Raw genomic sequence first — 20,485 nt, 5'->3', positions numbered from 1 at the left:
CACACACACAAACTTATTCGTGTACACACACAAGATCATCAAATAATTTTTAAAATGTAAAATTTAAAAGACAATAGAAGAGTGAACAGATGGATCCGTGGTTAAGAGCACTGGCTGACCTTCCAGAGGACCTACATTTGATTCCCAATAATTTAGTGTCTCAAAATCTCTTTTAACTGCAGGCCCAGGAGATCCAGTTCCCACTGCTGGTCTCTGGGTACCAAGCATAAAACTGGTGCACAGACACACATGCAGGCAAGCCATCCAAAATAATATAATAAGAGTAACATTTTTTAAAAAAAAAATATGTCAACGGAAAGGGCGAGCCAGCACACAGCACCTGAGGCCAACAGCTCTTTGCTTGGTTGTAGCTATCTATTTAATGTTTCCACTGACATATTTGAAAAGTACCTTAATTAGTGATTTTCTTTGTTCTGTTATTATAAAAATTTCATGAAACTGCTTCCACACTGGAACACAGAATTAAGGGTAACCTAAATCTGTGTTTTTCGGTCAATACTTACTTGAAGGAAATTAAGTTGAAAGCCATCCATCTATGTGGGATAAAAGAATTTTAAGTAGAAGAAAAACAAATAAACATAAGGTTTTGATGCTGGGATTGTTTGATTCATTCCAGAAATAGCTAAAGCCCAACCAAACCAAACAAGGAAAAAAGTCACAGAGAACAAAGTGTGATGGGGAAGTGGCAGCTGTAAGGCTCCTCTCGTACTGCCTCTCTCTCATCTAACCTTGCCTAGGATTTGCCATTAGCAAACTAGTCTGCTGTAAGAACTGGTGGTTTTCTGAGCTGAAGTTCCAGGAAGGAATGGAGAGAAGGCAAGAGAGAGAAAAGACTGGCCAATGTTAAAGATTGGTCGAATTGGAAATTTTAAGATTATAGAGAGTTAAAATGTAAATCTGAGACAAAAATAACTAAGCTAACTTTATTCCCTTTAAAATCCATCCATTCTGCTGAGTGGTGGTGGTGGTGATGTTGCAGGTATTTAATTCCAGCGCTTGGAGGCAGAGGCAGGGAGAGCTCTGTGAGGTTGAGGCCAGCTGCATTTACGGAGTAAGTCCAGGACAGCCAAGAGAAACCCTGTCTTAAAAAATTAAAAACAAGAATGAGAAAGAGAAGAGGAAGAAAGGAAGGAAAGAAGGAAGGAGAGAGGGAGGGAGGGAGGGAAGGAGGAAGGAAGGAAGGAAGGAAGGAAGGAAGGAAGGAAGGAAGGAAAAAATGTTCCATTTGTTGCTCATCCCTAATATCTTTGTTAGACTTTTCCCTGTTTGCTGTCGATCACTTACTATGGTCCCCACCAATGAATTTGGTAAGAACTTTGTCTTAGGACTTTCTTTGTCCTATAACTAATAAAATGTCATGGAACACACCAAAGTAAACTATAGTACTTGGAAGAACCTGAGTTTGTGTTCCTGGGACATGGACACTCATATTTAGCTTTCAGATAAACCATCTCTTAATTCTATTTGAAATGAGAACTGTGTTTTTAAGGCTATTTATTGTGACTAGCACAGTAGGTAACTCAGAATACTCTGAGCACAGAGTAGGTTTAATAATTTTAAAAATTCTAATTCTGCTGGGATGTTGAGTGGCAAGAAGCAGCCACTATTATAGATTTTGGCATTGCAACAAGATGGATCTGACTTCTCAAGCAGGTCGTGGAGTTATATTGAACATAAACTATTTTACAGTACATATTAGTTAAGATGCAGATCGAGGACTAATGAAAAGGTCCAAGAACTGAAACAGTATACAACACATTCTCATTTCTCACATGCAATCTCATTTCTGAGTCTCTCTGTATGGCACAGAACATATGCTGGCTTCAAATTGGGAGATCCTTTTGCATCTACTTCTGGAGTGCTGGGATGACAGCTGTTGGTCAGTGTGTAGTCAAACTCCGTTTTGGATGTAAATCATAGGTTGTGGGGCTGGTGAGATGGCTCAGCAGTTAAGAGCACTGACTTCTTTTTTGAAGGTCCTGAGTTCAAATCCCAGCAACCACATCACATGGTAGCTCACAACCATCCATAATGAGATCTGACGAGCTCTTCTGGTGTATCTGAAGACAGCTACAGAGTACTTATATATAATAAATAAATTAAAAAAAAACCCCATAGGTTGTTTTTTCACTCTACAGATGTTACACCACGTTGTATTTTATGCCATTAATCTCATTTAGTTTCACTATTTAGCCTACTGTCAAACTCATAGGGAATAAGATTAAAGACCCATACCACTAAATGAAAATGTTGAAGCCCTATACATGGTGGCAGTGCTATATACAAATAACCTTTATGTATATACCCTTGCATTTTATATTATCTTTGCATTACCTGTAGTAACTAATACCATGTAGATTTTACGTCAGTATTTGTTTTAATGATATGTTTGGAAGGGCTAGTCCAGAAAACATTACATATGTCAGTACTTTTCTTACCAATATTTTCGATCTTCTGGTGCTCAAATCCACTGATAAGTAACACACACAATGTATGCTGATGGGAGGGACCTAAGGTTTTCTCTGAAGCTTAGATCTTCCAAGCCTCACTCTTATTCAATTGCGTTTAAACCTCCAGGATCCAACAAGCCTGTTTCTTTAGTAAACGATTTTCCTGTCCACTCACAAATCACATCTTGTATGAAGGATTCTCATCTGGATGATTTTTAAGTTTGGGCACCTACCAAACGTTCAATTTTCAAGCGATAATTACCAGTGGTTTAACCTAAGCCAATTAGGTAGAGGTCCTTACACACCTATCCCTAATATTCTAGATTTTCCAAGGCCGCTTAACCCGTCTTTAAACAAACTCTACTTCCCCTAACAATTTGCTTAGTAAAAAGGACCTAGGACTCATTCTGCTTAGGGCAAAATTTAATTCCTCGACACATCCAAAGGCTGAAGAAAACTGGCCGGAGTTAGCTAGTGTGGGGGAAGGGCGAGAACCAGATGCACAGCTTTTTAAGGAGCAAGTGGGTGGCCCTAAAAAGGGCCTTTCGCGAAAGTGAAGGGAAGTCGCTCGCTTACGGCTTAGCCGCCGAAGCCGTAGAGGGTGCGGCCCTGGCGCTTGAGCGCGTAGACCACGTCCATGGCGGTGACGGTCTTGCGCTTGGCGTGCTCCGTGTAGGTGACGGCGTCGCGGATCACGTTCTCCAGGAACACCTTCAGCACACCGCGGGTCTCCTCGTAGATGAGGCCGGAGATGCGCTTCACTCCTCCGCGCCGGGCTAGGCGGCGGATGGCGGGCTTGGTGATGCCCTGGATGTTGTCGCGCAGGACTTTGCGGTGGCGCTTGGCGCCGCCTTTGCCCAGGCCTTTCCCGCCTTTGCCGCGACCAGACATAACTAGACAGCCAGAGAAGCTCCCTGTAACAAGCTGACCGCCTAAGCGTACGCAGTGCTATTATAGGCTCTTATCGGACCTGGTTGAGAACCTCAAGTGGGCGTGACCAAGAGGACGCCAACGGCTTCTTTTGCTCCGCCCGTTTCAGGGCGGGTGACCAAGGAGTCGCACATACAGAGTTCATGGAGTCCCTGAGGTTTCTGCCGGATTTTAGTATACTGCTTTTAGTATACTTTATTATATTGTTCTATAAGGATTTTTGGAAGGAGTTACATTTTTATGGCCCAGTACATGGAGGATTAAAACAAATACCACTCTGAAATGTTTACGTTTAAAGCATCTTTTTAAAAAACCAGGTGCCAAAAGAACATGTGATCATTGTTTCTTAAAAAGAAAAAAATTCAAATGTGAAAGATACTTTAAAACATAAGAACAAAAGAGTATTATTAATAGGAATTGGAACAGTGAGAATCGGTACGAGTAGAATTTGTTAAAATAACCCTTGTCAACATAGCTTAAGCCCCTTTGCCTTGTCATATAGATGCACTTGGCTATACCCAGTGTGTAATCCACTCATTGCTGCTTTGGATTGCCATATTCTTAATTAGAGCAGTAAAACTGCTTGATGCTTGTATTCTACTTTGCCACACCTACCCCGTGTGTACTCTCATTCAAAGGAATGAATTCATAGATACGTGAACTGGTAATTTTCCTGTTCCCCCCTTAATCCCTATAAAACTCAACTGATAATGCTGCCCATATTTTGTGAGAGCTTGCCTGGGTAATACATTAGAAGAGATTGTTTCAAAGAAGTACTACATAAATATTTTTACCTGTTCCTATTTGTGCTGGATAATCTTATGCCAACTTGACAAAAGCTATAGCCATCTTAGAGGAGGAACCTCATTTGAGTAAATGCCTCCATTAGATCAATCTGTAGGCAAATCTGTAGGGGATTTCTTAATCAGTATGGAATGAGGGAAGAAAGAGCTCAGCCCATTGTGGGTGGTGCCATTCCTGGGCTGGTGGCCCAGTGTTCTACTGGAAAACAGGCTGGGCAGGCCCAGGTAGACCTAGCCTGTAAGGAGCACCCTTCAGTGGTCTTTGCATCAGCTGCTGTCTCCAGGTTCCTTCCCTGATTGAGTTCCTATCTTTACTTCCATCAATGATGAACAGTGATGCAGAACTGTAAGCCAAATAAACCTTTTCCTCCCTCAGTTGCTTTTGATAGTGGTGTTTTATCACCACTATTTTTATCACACTATTTTAATACTCTTACTAGAAGTATTTCCCTATCAGGATATTATTTCCAACACACTATCAGCATCACCAAATTTGTATTAGGATTACTTTTAATTACAGCATGTAATAAAGTATAATGACAGATCTTGTTTTGTATTTTTTGGGTGAAGATTTAAGAACTGTTGGTCCTTTCCCAAAGGTGAATTAACAATTACAAAGAAGCTGTTTCCAGCCATGCTGCAGTGTAGCTCAGTTAATGAATTTCCACTTACTTATTTTGCATATGTTTAATTTTACTAAGACACTGAATACTCAGGAAGTCACCTCTACTGGTCAACACTGTAAGGCCTACTGGTAACTTCTGTCTTTTTGTTCTCTTTTTCTTTCCATTTTCTATTTCTATTCCTCCTTCTCCTGTTCCTCTTTCTTCTTCCTCCTCCTCCCCCACTTCTCTTCCTCTTCTTCCTTTTTTCCAGAAACACTCTTGCTATGTAACCCTAGATGGATGTTGCAATTCTCTTGCCTGTCTCCTCAGAGCTAAGTGACAGGCTTGTGCCACTCTGTATGATTTTACTATTAAAACTTTTAATCTAAAGAGTGGATCTTAAACTTGACTTCCACGTTGTCTTTAAGAGCCTTGCACTTTCATACAAATATCTATAACAAAACTGTTGTCTTCAAGAGTACTAGCTGTAAATATTACCCTGTGCCTTAACATCACTCTGTGTGTGGTGCCTGGAGAATAGAAATCATGTTCACTGTAGATCTTGGAACAACCAATATCTAGTGCATACTATCTGTTCAATTATATGTATAGCAAAGTAAAACTTCACAGTTAGAACCTCCATCTGGGTTCCAGGATGTATTTGGCATAAATATTTTTTATATAACTTACAAGTTATATAATACAAGGCTACAAGTAACCATAAACAAAGACCAAATAAATGATTTTTAAAAAAGTGTTTTTATTCCACGTGGAGTGAAGAGAGGCAATTGTGGGAGAGTAAGCTATAGAACACTAAAGAAAGATAAATATTATTTTAGCAAAATTTGAAATTCACTTTGTTTTTGTTTTTTTCCTGTTCTAGGGAGAGAATAGAGAGATATTAGAGCATACTACCTTCCCTTGCTAAGAACAAAAACAACAAAACCTGAAAAGATTTTTAAGTACACTGTGATAATCTATAAACCAAGCAGAGTCTGTGCTCAGTTTAAGTGATGCCAAGTGAGACGTAATTTCAGAAGCCAGCTTGGGTTATTCAAAAATTTTATTTAAAAAAAAACATGATATATATAGCTCAGAAAAATTGAAACCATGCATTGGAATATACTCTACTGATAATCATAAAAGCTAGATTTTATTGATTCCAATTTAAAATGCAGAAAATGATTCGCCTCAGATGGCATAGTAGGCACTAATGATAGAATGTGAGCCTGAGCAAGCTTCCCACACAAGTGGCGACTATATGCTGCTGGATCACCACTGCGGACTCTGAAAGAAGATTCACGATTCTATTATTCACCAACTTATTTATAAGACATTGCTATATTTGTTTATTTACCCATTTATTTATTAGGTATTGTGAAATTCTATTAAATCCTCAAGTACATGAAGACAGGAAGTAGAATCCATTTTTTTAGATGCATGGTTGCAGTAAAGACAACTAGGCAAGAAGAGCCAGGCCACTTGAAGATTGCTCATCTGATTCTTACAAAAAAATAGCAAGTTTGCTGCCTTTCAACAAACTATACCTAAAACCCCACTTTGTTACAGTGGGGTGGGGGGTAGGGAGGTGGTGGGGGGAGTAATACATGAAAAAATTTAAGCAGGGGACCTGAAGGCCATCACAGCAAAAACCAAATATTTAAACATTGGGCATTCAAGGGACACCATCCTCATACGACAGACACCATATGTGGATGACATATAGTTGCTTTATGTCTACAGCAGCCTCTATGGAATCAAATACCTGGACATACACCTTTTCTTTTTGTTTGGTCTGGTTTGGTTAATAGGTAAGCTAAGCAAGTGTGGTGCCCTTTGATTCTTCTAATTTTGAGACAAGACCTTACGAAATTGCCAAGACTGTCTTTGAACTCATCTTTTACAACCAAAGGAAGCTTCAAAGTTGTGATCCTGCTGCCTCACCCAGCCTATGGGGGAGTATCAGGGAGTGCAGACATGATTTTAAAGAAAATATTTTGTAAGCCAGGTTTTTATGTCATTGTTGTAGTTGCTATTATTATCCCTGGAAAATACACCCACACAAATCACCCATTCAAGCTATATCTTGTAATTTGTTGTCTATTCACATTCCTGATATAGGCAGTGTTACATGTAAGAAAGTAGTGGAGAAGGGATGGGGAGACAATGTGCGGAATGAGAGGTTGTCATCAGAGAGGTCTCTGTAGTTTAAATTTCAGAACTATTGTGCAAAATCTACAAAAACCAAAAATTTCTGACCATTGCTTGAAATTTCCAGCAAAATGTAAATGTTTTTTTTTACTTAAGACACTACTCCATATTACCTACTTTCCAGCATCTATTAAAAAATAGAACATAAAACATTTAAAGCTGTTACAGATTTCAATGAGTAACAGCAAAAACATTAAACACTGAACACACAGTATATGCTGATAGGTTCTAGAACAGAGAAGTTTTGGAACCAGGAATGGGTGAACAAAAGACACGTGGATATGACCTGTAGTAGAAACTATTCAGCGGAGAGCACCGTCGAATGTTGCAGGAAAAAACAAGCCAAAAAAGACAACACAGAGCACCAAGGAATCCAAACAGGAAGGACATGCTTATGACAAACTATTGACACTTGAGTATTTAGCCATTTATTATACGGTAATTCTTCTCTTGAATTTAAAGGCAGTTGGGTAGACTGATAAAACGTGAAATTAAGCTAGTAGGAAACACGAGGTAGCATGGCTTAGCAGGCTGATACTAATTGGGGTTTTCTTATATTTAAAAATAATATTTATAAATAAGGGCATTTTTCCTTTATGCTTCAAAAAAAAAAAATCCTCAAGACAGAAATGTTGAGTCACAGCTGCTTTTACAGAAATTGTGGGTGGCTCTGAAAAGAGCCTTTGGGGTTAAGCTTGTACTTACTGGCGTTTAAGCCCTCTCCCCGCGAATGCGGCGAGCCAGCTGGATGTCCTTGGGCATGATGGTGACACGCTTGGCGTGGATGGCGCACAGGTTCGTGTCCTCAAACAGTCCCACAAGGTAGGCCTCGCTCGCCTCCTGCAGAGCCATGACGGCCGAGCTCTGGAAGCGAAGGTCGGTCTTGAAGTCCTGCGCAATCTCGCGTACCAGGCGCTGGAACGGCAGCTTGCGGATCAGCAGCTCGGTCGACTTCTGGTAGCGCCGGATCTCGCGCAGGGCCACAGTGCCGGGGCGGTAGCGGTGGGGCTTCTTCACGCCGCCGGTGGCCGGGGCGCTCTTGCGGGCGGCCTTGGTGGCCAGCTGCTTGCGAGGGGCCTTGCCGCCGGTGGACTTGCGGGCGGTCTGCTTCGTGCGAGCCATAACTTTAACAAAGGGAAAACGATAGACACTACAGTGCGCTGCTAGGCGCTGCCCATCTTTTATACAATCAGACTATCCGCTATTGGACCGGAGAACATTCAAAGGGCCCGCGCTTTGTTGGGATTGGTCTGCCTCTGTGTCTGAAACCAGGTTAAAATGCTTTCAGAATATGCAACCTCTCTGCCTCTCCGCTCCTCCGTCTTTGCTTTCTTTTATTTCACACTGTAGTTTGTATAACGCTTGTGGACAGAAATTTTACATAGGAATCTATACATCAAACTGTCTCAGGTTTAAAAAAGTCAAATGGTAAAGCAAATGAACGTAGAAATTCCATCTAAACAGCTTTCATGGACTTGGCAAGAGCTAATTTAAGTGAGAATGGCTTTTCACTTCAAAAACCAAATGTTTGGAACCCTGTACCACCTTTCACAAAGCTCATGTTTGTGAAAAAGCCGGAATCGTGTAACTGTAGTGTGATTTATTGACCGTTAGCTTTTAGTACTATGGTGCTTCAGACAACTGAGACTAAGCTTTGACAAACCTGGGTGCTGAAAAGATCCATGTATACAATTTGTCATTAAGGGTTCACCTCCTACTCATATTTCAGCTCACACTAAGGCCACAAGTAAAGTCCCATGGCGGGCAATATATTTACACCTTAAGGTTAAAAAGAGATGCTTTGTAACGTTTCCACAACGTACTATAATATTTAAAGAAAATCTTTGACTAAGATGTGGCAGCTCATTTTATGGAAAAATGTGGGTGGCTCTGAAAAGAGCCTTTGTTTTGAATAAATTCCAACCATCTTATTTCCCCTTAGCCTTATGGTGGCTCTCGGTCTTCTTGGGCAGCAGCACGGCCTGGATGTTGGGCAGGACGCCGCCCTGCGCGATGGTGACGCGGCCCAACAGCTTGTTGAGCTCCTCGTCGTTGCGGATGGCCAGCTGCAGGTGGCGCGGGATGATGCGCGTCTTCTTGTTGTCGCGGGCCGCGTTGCCCGCCAGCTCCAGGATCTCGGCCGTCAGGTACTCCAGCACGGCCGCCAGGTACACCGGGGCGCCGGCGCCCACGCGCTCCGAGTAGTTGCCCTTGCGGAGCAGCCGGTGCACGCGGCCCACGGGAAACTGCAGGCCGGCCCGGGAGGAGCGGGTCTTGGCCTTGGCACGAGCCTTGCCGCCTTGCTTTCCGCGTCCAGACATGGCTGAGTTTAAGTGGTGGTAAGATGACAAAATGGCAGGAAAAAAAGAGAGTAAAGCCTCAAGTGGATAGCGAGAATTTATAGTAACTGGAGGCATTCTGTTTCTATTTTGCCCATTGGTTGATATGTCATATCCAATAGAAAGCAAGAATTTGAGCTCCTCATTTGCATAAGGCGCTGTATTTTCTTTTTTTTTTTTTTACTAGCTCTTTTTAGAATTGTACTTTAAAAAAAGTGTAGATTCTAGGATTTAAACTCTGGTTTCCATGATTAATAGTCAAGAACTTTTTTGACTTTCTTTTCCAGCTTTTACTTAAATACAAATAAATAAATGACTGATTTTGTTGTTGTTGTTATTTTAATCAAGTTCTTGGTATTCTTTAAAACTCTCAAATACAAAGTTGGAGTGTTTCCAAGTTGTTAAACCACCGTCCTTTTTTCAGGGTTTAGAATTGTGGTTTTGTGACAAGGAAAGACAGTGTGATGCTTCCTCCATTTTGTATTCCTGCTAAGGATATTTCGAGTTTAACTAGTTCTTGACGTTGATGTAGAATCTCATAGAATATTACTCTGTTTTACGAACCAGAGATCCAGATTCCCTAGCTAACTTAGCTCCTGTTAAACTATTTGTTACAAACATCAATAACAGAAAAAAAAATCCTCCCTCTATCAGCAGAGTGAGATACCAAGATGTGGTTCTCAATACCAGGAATAAATTTCAATTGGGTATAAACTGTCCCTGAGTGGTCATCTTCGGTGGGCTTCTCATAACAGATTAGGTACATATTTTGAGGTCCTACGCCAGGCTTTCTTTTATCTCCACAATATCAAAGACAGTAAAAGCATGCAAATTATTCTTTACCATGGCTGAATCTATCCTTAAACTGCCTGGAAATTAGAGACTGAGGAGAAGGAGAGACTGGCCTGTCACTGACCCAGGAGAATCTTCAATATAGGAGGCCGATGAGATCCTGAAGCCTGTGGCCCGACTGAGACAACATAGATGAAACATCTATGTCCAAGGAGAAGACATCGTTTCTTTGGTTCTGGGCCAGCCTGAATGAGACTAAGGACCCCGTGCTCACCTCCAGTTGAGCTGTTTCCATTATATTCTTGTTTTTTTTTTCCCACTTGACATAACAAAGCATTTTAACCATTTCCTAAATTCCTTACCACCTTTGCTTCTACTCTTTGTGCGTAGTCAGACTATAGGCATAAGGGCAGGAACCCATCTCACAACTCAGTGTCTGATAACGTCGGTGTATGACATAGAGATAGAGAAGAATGAGAAGAGAACCGCACAGATACATGAGCAGTGTGGGTGCATCACAAGAAAGATCGTGTAAACCATTCTTAATCTGCGCCAAAATCCAGTGTAAACAAAGTGGTTCGGTGGTATTTTCATCATAGACCTTAGCAATATAAGTCAAAGAAAAGATTATTACATAGGTGCTCAGGTGCATTAAACAAATTACAGATAACAATATCTAGTGTTAACATCAGTCCTTTCTGTAATAAACAGTCCCTGCTTTGGTTATAGAAGGGATTCATCAAAATTGAGCTCTTTTTGGAGGGTGTGTCTTTAGGTGAATAAGTGGGGATTTCAAAAATATCCCTTGTATCTTGCACTGCTATTTTTTGGAAATGTTTAAGGAGCCTGGATTATTTCAATCAATGGAGAAGAAAAAGAGAAGTTATGAATCATGAAATCATGGTGGAAGAAATGTCATAAAAACATCTTGTTTTCAAATAGCACTGAGTAGGCTATGTTGCCATTTACAGTTTCTCAATGGAAAAGATTTAGAAGATTAACAGTACACAACTGGAAAACAAGGTGGTACTTTTGGTGAATGAAAATAGTCATTAAGGGATGCAGCTAGGAAAAATATCCTATGCTGATCATTCACTCTATAAATCTCACCTCTGAATATTTCCCATATGGTGTTTTCAAAACTGCATAGAAAAGTAGCATTCTGTATTTTCATTAAAAGATTGTCAGGATTTGAAATTACTGGTAAGTCTGGAATACTTTAGCTAATGGTCAGGTGACATATTTTAAGAAAGTTACAACGAAAAACCTGACAACAGGATTCACTCACATATGATTTAAGTTAGAGGAACAAAACAAAGCAAGAACCAAAACCAAGGCAAAAACAAACATAAAACAAGCCAGTAAAAAAACAAAAACAGGCTGGGCAGTGGTGGCAGATTTCTGAGTTCGAGCCCAGCCAGGTCTACAGAGTGAGTTCCAGGACAGTCAGGGCTACACAGAGAAATCCTGTTTTGAAAAAAAACAAAAAAATTTAAAAAAATAATAAAAAAAATCCAAAACCAGGAACAGAAATAAAAACAAACAAACCACCACTGTTGTGGATGTAAATGATGGGGAAAGAAGGCGTGAAAAGAATGTCTTAAAGTTCGATGTTGCACACCACTGCAAGTTCAGGGAGAACTGGGAGATTCCTATAATCTCAGCAATTGAACGGTAAGAGCAAAGTGATCCAAAGCTTCATGTCAATCTCAGCCACAGAGAGATTTCAATTTCTTCATTAAATTAAAAATGTGTTGAAAGATTCTAAGGCAGACTAGAGAAGCCTGCATCTTCCTCCTTCCAATTAAGCCAGAATAAGGCATTCTTGTCTCTAGTTCACGCTCCCTCAGATAATGAACCATCAGGACTTTCTGCTACCTGTTTCTTTGAAGACCTTCTTTATTTTTCCAACATTTGTCATTGCTTCTTCCAATATGGCATGATCAAGTAAAACATCAAGTATTCATCTCTTTTTCTGTGAAAAAAATAGAAAATAAAAAGGAAAAGGTATGAAGACAACAAAGAAACTAATCCCTAATTGGAGAAATCCACTTCAAAAATGGTAAGAATATTAATTAACATCTTTCTCCAAAGGGACATTCTCAAGGTAAGTAACTTTCAGTAACTGCATGTTGTGTCCTGTTCTTGCTGTTAAGTTGGGGTGTGTACTCTGACACACACATAAAAATGTTTCTAAGGCAAGAATTTTAAACATCGTATTTTGTGTATACTGAGTTCTCTCTGTCTCTGTGTCTGTCTTTCTAGCCCCCAATCCCAGTGTGTGTGTGTGTGTGTGTGTGTGTGTGTGTGTGTGTGTGTGCGCGCGCGCGCATGTGTGTGTTTGCTTTCTAGTCCAGGTTTCTCTATGTAGCTCTCAGCTATGCTGGAATTCTCTCTGAAGGACTCAAATTCAAATCCTCCTGCCTCTGTCTCCCAAGATTAAAGGAAGATATCACTACTGCTCAGCATTCTAACAGCTCTTGAAGTCTTTGCCTAGCCTTTTCAAGAGCCTGGATTTCATATCCAATGAATCAATAAACCAATAAGAAAGCAGGGGTGAAATCCCATATCATGGATAAAATAGTATTTTAAAATATTTTCCATGAATTGAGAAACTTTATTTTCCCCTGTCACCACATATTCTGAGTTTAAAAATAAAAGAAAAAAGAAAAAGAAAAAAATTAAAACCTATAGCCCATTAAGTCCTTTGCCCCATCTACTTCCTGCTCTTCCTGCCCTAGCACAAATGCTCCAGGAACTGACTCTTTCCCAGTCAAAGCCTTTACCAGTGTTTTTTTTTTTTTTTTTTTTTTTTTTTTTTTTTTAAACAATTACTTTTTAAGTCGTGGAAGTCCAACTGCCAACATTGTGGTTTTTCAAAAAAAAGCTAAGTGGCTACAGGTATTTTTAACTCCTGAGTTCAACCTATTGTCAGTTAGTGTGCTACCCTGAATGTAAAAGGCCTAAGACTTCTGGACATAATGAATAAATACCCTTTTTTGTTGTTGTTGTTTTTTGTTTTCTTCGAGACAGGGTTTCTCTGTGTAGCCTTGGCTGTCCTGGAACTCACTCGGTAGACCAGGCTGGCCTCGAACTCAGAGATCCCAGTAGGAACCTAAACTTTTAAGGGGTAAACCTTGTAAAACGCCAACTCCTACAGCTAGCACTGCTCCCGTGCACTGAGTATGCCTTTAGAGTGTAAAGCTCCTTAGCCTAGGTACATGAAAACTCACAATGCCACAATCTTAACACTAAATGCAACTCTAAGTGACAGCCTTTAAACTGGGGACAAAGGTCCAACCAACTTCACTTGCCTTTTCATGAAGCCAGTTTGAGAAAATAAAGTCATGAACTACAACTCTCTTCTGAAAAGTGTGGGTGGCTCTTAAAAGAGCCTTTGGGTTTGTTGTGAGCTTTGTGAACTCACTTGGAGCTGGTGTACTTGGTGACGGCCTTGGTGCCCTCGGACACGGCGTGCTTGGCCAGCTCCCCGGGCAGCAGCAGGCGCACGGCTGTCTGGATCTCCCGGGACGTGATGGTCGAGCGCTTGTTGTAATGCGCCAGGCGCGACGCCTCGCTCGCGATGCGCTCGAAGATGTCGTTCACGAACGAGTTCATGATGCCCATGGCCTTGGAGGAGATGCCGGTGTCCGGGTGCACTTGCTTCAGCACCTTGTACACGTACACCGAGTAGCTCTCCTTGCGGCTGCGCTTGCGCTTCTTTCCATCCTTTTTCTGAGCTTTAGAGATAGCTTTCTTAGAACCCTTTTTAGGGGCCGGTGCAGACTTAGAAGGCTCAGGCATTCTCGTCAAAACAAGAAATACCCAGCAGTAACAAAAAGTAGTAGGAGGAGAAGGCTGACTTATTTTATTTATACTCTTGGAATTCAAATGAGGGCGCAAGTACCTTCAGTTTTGATTGGATAAAAATAATGTTTCAAAGTCTTTATGCAAATAAGAGACCCAAAATCACATCTACCATTGGACAGGAGAAAAAGGCCATTTTGACCAATAGGACAGCGATTTCTCATGGCCCTACAAAGTCTATAAGGTAGGTTAACAGAAATTTACAGTTTTTCCTCGTTTCCAAACTTTTAGTGATGTCTGGGCGGGGCAAGCAGGGCGGCAAGGCTCGCGCCAAGGCCAAAACCCGCTCGTCCCGAGCCGGCCTGCAGTTTCCCGTGGGCCGCGTGCACCGGCTGCTCCGCAAGGGCAACTACTCGGAGCGCGTGGGCGCCGGCGCCCCGGTGTACCTGGCGGCCGTGCTGGAGTACCTGACGGCCGAGATCCTGGAGCTGGCGGGCAACGCGGCCCGCGACAACAAGAAGACGCGCATCATCCCGCGCCATCTGCAGCTGGCCATCCGCAACGACGAGGAGCTCAACAAGCTGCTGGGCCGCGTCACCATCGCGCAGGGCGGCGTCCTGCCCAACATCCAGGCCGTGCTGCTGCCCAAGAAGACCGAGAGCCACCTCAAGGCCAAGGGGAAATAGATTCAACCCCAAGTCAGAGATTCTATTATAAAGGTATCTAAAGGCTCTTATAAGAGCCATCCACCTTTTCACAAGATCAGCTCGTGATGCAGCTATGGTGTCCAGTTATTTGTAGAAAATACACAAATACTGTCCCGAGTAGTGAGTGTTCATAAAGGTCCAGTTTACTACGAAGCAAAAATATACTTTCATATTGTAGTACTGATAGGAAATTGGTAACCTTTAAAATAACTCACCCACAGCCCTTGGCATATTTGTTGCCCCTTTAAAGAATGTTAGGATTGTTGGATCATGGTTGTACCCTACCCAACTCCAAAATAGTTACAAGGTATTAATTACAGTTTGTACTGTGTAACACAAAGCTACAAAATAATGAAGCAGCGTCAAGGCACTCAGACTTGCGATCATCGCACTTCAGAAACAGGATTGTGGTTTCATAGGGTCATAAAACTCCATTAAAAACACCAGTTAATTTTTTTTTTTTTTGTAAAGACCAAATTGTAACTTGAGACTGACGGAACAATTTAGCCAATCAGATACTCGTAAAGCTACCAATCACACAGGCTATTACCCAACCAATGAATTTGTGGCGCGCGACTTTCGAAAACTTGCAAGGCCAATCAAAACGTTCCTAAGTATATTTAAGGGCAAGATTTTCCCTTACGCTACACTTTTACCTTTCTCTTGCTAAGTATGGCTCGCACTAAGCAGACCGCTCGCAAGTCCACCGGCGGCAAGGCCCCGCGAAAGCAGCTGGCCACCAAGGCCGCCCGCAAGAGCGCCCCGGCCACCGGCGGCGTGAAGAAGCCCCACCGCTACCGCCCCGGCACCGTGGCGCTGCGCGAGATCCGGCGCTACCAGAAGTCGACCGAGCTGCTGATCCGCAAGCTGCCGTTCCAGCGCCTGGTACGCGAGATCGCGCAGGACTTCAAGACCGACCTGCGCTTCCAGAGCTCAGCCGTCATGGCTCTGCAGGAGGCGAGCGAGGCCTACCTTGTGGGTCTGTTTGAGGACACGAACCTGTGCGCCATCCACGCCAAGCGTGTCACCATCATGCCCAAGGACATCCAGCTGGCCCGCCGCATTCGTGGCGAGAGGGCGTAATGCTTTTATGCTTTCTCTTTAAAAAAGGCTCTTTTAAGAGCCACCTAAAGTTTCATTGTAAAGGTGCTGTATAACCTTTCATGTTTTGATTAGTAAGTAAGGTTTTGTTCTTCTAGTACCCCATTTATGTTGACAGATTATGCTGCAACAAAGGCAGTACTCATACATTAAGAGTGTTCATACTTTTGGAGTCGTCCATAAGGGGTCCTGTTCTCACATGAATTAAGGTCTCAGTTTACTTTCTGTCTTAGTTTTTTTTTTCCCCTCCACTACACCCATGCTTAAAAGGAATAACTAAAAATTTTGTGTATCATCAGGTGGTATGTAACAGTATATAGCTGCCAGGAATCGTGATCCTGTGTTTTTTTTTTGTGTGTGTGTGTTTTTGTTTTTTTTTTTTTTTTTTTTTTTTTTTTTTTTGCTTTTTCTCTTTATAGCCCTGGCTGTCCTGGAACTCTATAGACCAAGCTGGCCTCGCACTCAGAAATTCTCCTGCCTCTGCACCCCAGGTGCTGGGATTAAAGGTGTGTGCCACCACTGCCCGGAACCTGTGTTCTTAAGCATTAGTGTTACTACTTGAAGTCTCACATGAAAAATGATGACAACAATTTTACAACCATGCTAATATATAGTTTTTCTTGTAGAAGACCTAAATGTTTACCAACCAAATATTTCCATCTTTACTGTTTTCTTGCTTCCTTGTTTGTTTTGTTGTTTTTCCAGACAGGGTTTGTCTGTATAGTCCTGGCTGTCCTGGAACTTGATTTGTGTACCCAAGCTGGCCTCAAACTAAAAAATCTGCCTGCCTGAGTCTTTCTTGAGTGTTGGGACTAAAAGTGTAGGCCACCCAATCTGACATGATTATGGTGACATAAAATGAAGGCGTTCACCAGATGCAAAAGTTGGAGCTATAAACCAAAGAAATGAAACAAAACCCAAACTAAAATGGCAATACGTAATAAAGTTCCATTCACGGCTTCAAACAAGGATGGCAACAGAGACTACAAGCAGTGAGCCCCACAGAGGGCCTTAGAAGTCGAATATCTGGCTTTCATTAATTTCCAGGTAAACCTGCCTCTAAGCTTTGGCTTTTTCAAATGATACATGGCCTCCCCACCCCATTCCCTTACTCCCAACTATTCTGTTTATATTTACTTTCACAGAAACTCATCTCCATTAAGACTCTGGCCCAGAGGCATAGCTGCTTGACTGGGGATGCCATTATAAGAAAAAGGGAAGGAAAATGCATGTGGTGGTCAATATAGAGTCAGTTGTAAGCAATTTGAACACTTGATCCTCAGGTGAAATTCCTGGTATAACTTTAGAACATTTTATAGATTCAGTATTGAATTGCATCTTCCTAGAAACAAAGAGGTCCTGAGGGAAGAAAGTAAAAATTAAAAGCATGAATCATTAGAGAGATCCCCAACAGACGAATCACTTGAACCAAGTATTACATAGACTTATCAGGAGGCTGAAGCAAGATGATAAAGAATTTAAGGCCTGGCTGTGCCAATATGGTGAGTTACAAGTCAGCATGTGTAACAAAGTAACATCTTGTTTCAAGGAAGGAGTAGGGAGAGAGAAGGAGGGAAGAAAAAAAGGAAGAAAGAAACAGACAGACAGAGAAGGAAAGGAAGGAAGGAAGGAAGGAAGGAAGGAAGAAAGAAAGAAAGAAAGCAAAAGAGAAAGGGTACTTAGACTGAATTACTACTTATAATTTTTACTAGATTTCAAAGCAATTTTTCCCATTAAAGGCATTTTGAGAAGTTAACCACTAGCAAATACTTCCACCCAGTCTCACAATAAACACAGTCTTCTGCTAAATAGATTTGTACCAAATGGATAATCAAATATAATTTTGTCTTAATCTTCTTCAAAGGTGATTGTGACTCTGATACAAGGCTGTGCCAAGGTAGGCAGGAGAAGCTGTGAGAGACCAGCCTTCATTAGACCCTAAACTCTGTCAGCACTGGTATGAGGAGACATAGGTAGGAAGAAGCAGTAAGGAAGGCATCAGGATTCTCTCTAAACTTCAGGACCACATCAGAATTATTACTATTCTTTAGAAACAGCATGTGTTTTTGTTTTTTCTACACTATTAGTATGAGAGTTGTAACTGACAAGCATTTTAAATTTAGCTAGTCTAGTCCAAATTGTACTTCAAGTGTAAAGTATTTTCAGATTACAATGACATCTCATGAGAAACAAAATTGAATAGTTTCATATTATTTATTGAAATTCTATTTGTTTATCCTGGTTGACAGCATTGAGAGGTTTCAGTTGTTTCTTTTTAGGCTTTTAATTAGAAACTTTTGACGAAATATATGATCATATAGTTTTGTGGGAAATTATTACTGTATAGAAGATATGATACTGATTGAATAAGAATGGAGGCTCGGCAACATCAAGGATTCATTTAGTTTCTCATCTATGAATCCTTGATGTTGCCGAGCCTCCATTCTTAATCTCTAAAATGTGAGAAATAACAGCACCTCCCTCAATGTGCTAGGCCAAGACTGTGTTAGGAAATAAATGTATAATAACAGCTCCTACATTTGGCTTGCTACAATATAGTGCCCATGCAATCCTAGTCCTCAATAAGCATTCCTACCACTCGACCTGAATTCCTGCTCTCTTCCCAATGCTTCTCCTGGTGTAATCCTGCACATCTGGCTTCTGTTTCTCTCCAGCTGGGTTTCAAACACAATGGAAGCTATTGTGAAGAAGGATACTGTCTTATAAAGAAAAGAGAATGTCACCTCACTCTTTGTTGTGTTGGCATGAGGTGTTCTCTAACTTAAAATCAGAATAAATTTTCCTTAAGAAAGAATCTCCATTTTTGTACCTGGAAAAGGAGCAATCCCCTACCCCTCTGGATGTCGAGATGACAATGGTCTGAGGCCTTACTCAGAGAACAGGGCTGTCAATGCGGTTTGAACTTCTGTCTGGACTAGTTTTCAGCAATGGTGTCATCTTTTGAAGCTTGAACCCCACTTTCCTGGGCTACCATAATTCATTCTAAGTTCCCCAGTCCAATTTTATCTTTGAATTTTATTCTGTTCTGTGAACTCTGAATTTATAAAATATGATTTTTTTTCTCCCGTTCATCTTACTTTTATCAGTTCATGGGTCATGAATTACTCAAGAGTGGAGGTAGAGTCCTTGCTGAAAACTCCATACACATAATCAAGCTGAGAAAAGAATTTGTCTTAAGCAGATCAATTTTTAAGTTCAAGTTTAATGGCTGCTCAGACCTAGGCCAGTCATCTATTGGAGCATTTGTGTTATAAGGGGAAGGGGAAAAGGAAAGAACTTAAAAAAAAAGTGAGGAAATGTAATGTTGCATCTAAAGACTGTAGGTGGGTTATAATTTTTAGCTCTCAAATAAGAGAAAATATTTCACATAAAAGTAGAGATGGAGACTGAAGATATTAGCTCAATGAGAGATCACTTGCCTGGCATATACAGCCTCTGAAGATATTAGCTCAATGGGAGATCGTTTGCCTGGCATACACAAGCCTCTTAGTTTCACCTCTAGTACCAAAATGAAGGGAAAGTATAAAAATCTAAAAAAAAAAATATGTTTATGTAACATTTCCTATATTCAGATCAATTTTAAATATCCAAATCCAATAAATTGAAACCCAAAGAAGCATTGAATGAAGACTAGAAAATCAATTATCTTTTCTGGGAATGATTCTTTACATGTCTAACTCTTGGAGTGCTGAAATCAAATAAATGTGTAGAATTGAAAATTTCGGAAGGAGCACTGCATGGAGAGTGTGAATACTGTCATTCCTTTGAGCTGTGTTTTATTTTCATTTTATTATTGTGATGACTATGGTAAATTATTTACTGGTGATGGAACTCCAGACATCTCCCAAGACAGGCAGGCAATCTCCGGCTGAGCTACATGCCCATACCCTCAGTCTTACTTTAAAGACTATTTCTGTTGTTTTTTTTTTTTTGAAGTAACATGTTTGTTGTCTGAGTGGCTGGTTATTTCGTTTTTTTGGTTGTTGTTGTTTGTATGTGTTTGTTGTTTTTGTTTTGTTCTGACAGTGTCTCCACATAGCACTGGCTGCCTTGGAATTTAATACATACACTGGCTGACCTTGAACTTTCAGAGATACCCTGGTGTCCCTCTGCAGAGTGGTAGGATCAAAGGCCACCCAACAGGTTTTGTTTGTTTTTCTCCCCACAAGATTTTGCTCTGCTGTTCAGTTGTGGTCTACAACCCAGGATCCTCCTACTTGACCTTCCTAAGTGTTGGCTTTACAAACATGCCACCACACCCCGAGCTATATTTAGCATCACAATTAGATCTCCAGGTTGCTACAACAAGATTCAATTCTGGTCATCGAGGTATTTCCCTTGACAAGGGTTCATTTCACATGGCTTCTGGAGGAAATGAGAAACTCAGAAGTAAGGGATGAGAACATGAAATTCTACCCATCTTTTTTTTTTTTTTTAAATCTATGCCCTTCCCTGCAATTTTCCTCAGTTCTACTCTTCTTCTTCTCCTTTCTGGTGGCTTAGAACACAAGCTCCAGTCACCTGATATCAGGTGACCACTGCTCCTAGAATTCAGTTCCATCTTTTAATTTTTAATTAATTTATTTTTGATCCAGGGTCTCAATTATGTAGCCCTGCTTAGTTTAGAACTCATTAGACCAGGCTCACCAAGAACTCACAGAGATTTCAACAATCAGACATTCTGTCTTCATAATTTCA

The 20,485-nt window shown here is 41.1% G+C and overlaps 5 protein-coding genes across 5 annotated transcripts; 2 read left to right on the top strand and 3 right to left on the bottom strand.

Moving 5' to 3' along the window:
* Positions 1-2,888: 2,888 nt before the first annotated feature.
* LOC116082029 (histone H3-like) lies at positions 2,889-8,187 on the bottom strand. The gene is made up of 2 exons (XM_031358830.1): positions 7,814-8,187; positions 2,889-3,381 (listed from the first exon to the last, which is right to left on the bottom strand). Exons 1-2 carry the CDS (start codon positions 8,140-8,142, stop codon positions 3,051-3,053), a joined length of 660 nt encoding a protein of 219 aa, XP_031214690.1. The 5' UTR covers positions 8,143-8,187; the 3' UTR covers positions 2,889-3,050.
* A 712-nt stretch (positions 8,188-8,899) lies between these two features.
* Positions 8,900-9,401, bottom strand: LOC116082010 (histone H2A type 1-B/E). Its single transcript, XM_031358812.1, has one exon. The coding sequence runs from the start codon at positions 9,339-9,341 to the stop codon at positions 8,949-8,951; it is 393 nt and encodes a 130-aa protein (XP_031214672.1). The 5' UTR covers positions 9,342-9,401; the 3' UTR covers positions 8,900-8,948.
* A 4,123-nt stretch (positions 9,402-13,524) lies between these two features.
* On the bottom strand, positions 13,525-14,011 carry LOC116082024 (histone H2B type 1-B). Its single transcript, XM_031358826.1, has one exon. The coding sequence runs from the start codon at positions 13,953-13,955 to the stop codon at positions 13,575-13,577; it is 381 nt and encodes a 126-aa protein (XP_031214686.1). The 5' UTR covers positions 13,956-14,011; the 3' UTR covers positions 13,525-13,574.
* Positions 14,012-14,236: 225 nt separating this feature from the next.
* Positions 14,237-14,765, top strand: LOC116082018 (histone H2A type 1-B/E-like). The gene has a single exon (XM_031358819.1). The coding sequence runs from the start codon at positions 14,252-14,254 to the stop codon at positions 14,642-14,644; it is 393 nt and encodes a 130-aa protein (XP_031214679.1). The 5' UTR covers positions 14,237-14,251; the 3' UTR covers positions 14,645-14,765.
* Positions 14,766-15,301: 536 nt separating this feature from the next.
* LOC116082026 (histone H3) lies at positions 15,302-15,797 on the top strand. Its single transcript, XM_031358828.1, has one exon. The coding sequence runs from the start codon at positions 15,338-15,340 to the stop codon at positions 15,746-15,748; it is 411 nt and encodes a 136-aa protein (XP_031214688.1). The 5' UTR covers positions 15,302-15,337; the 3' UTR covers positions 15,749-15,797.
* The last annotated feature ends 4,688 nt before the right edge of the window (positions 15,798-20,485 follow it).

The sequence above is a fragment of the Mastomys coucha genome, unplaced genomic scaffold (assembly GCF_008632895.1).
Source record: "Mastomys coucha isolate ucsf_1 unplaced genomic scaffold, UCSF_Mcou_1 pScaffold7, whole genome shotgun sequence".
NCBI classification, from domain to species: Eukaryota; Metazoa; Chordata; class Mammalia; order Rodentia; family Muridae; genus Mastomys; species Mastomys coucha.
Note: the sequence above shows the minus strand (reverse complement) of the source record. Positions and strands in the feature narration are given on the sequence as shown.

Bases quoted from the DNA above. Each gene is read 5' to 3' on its own strand.
- LOC116082029 (XM_031358830.1), bottom strand. From the start codon at position 8,142: ATGGCTCGCACGAAGCAGACCGCCCGCAAGTCCACCGGCGGCAAGGCC. The intron at 3,382-7,813 runs GTGCGCCATCCA...TGTTACAGGGAG, and splicing joins CTGTTTGAGGACACGAACCT to CTTCTCTGGCTGTCTAGTTA.
- LOC116082010 (XM_031358812.1), bottom strand. From the start codon at position 9,341: ATGTCTGGACGCGGAAAGCAAGGCGGCAAGGCTCGTGCCAAGGCCAAG.
- LOC116082024 (XM_031358826.1), bottom strand. From the start codon at position 13,955: ATGCCTGAGCCTTCTAAGTCTGCACCGGCCCCTAAAAAGGGTTCTAAG.
- LOC116082018 (XM_031358819.1), top strand. From the start codon at position 14,252: ATGTCTGGGCGGGGCAAGCAGGGCGGCAAGGCTCGCGCCAAGGCCAAA.
- LOC116082026 (XM_031358828.1), top strand. From the start codon at position 15,338: ATGGCTCGCACTAAGCAGACCGCTCGCAAGTCCACCGGCGGCAAGGCC.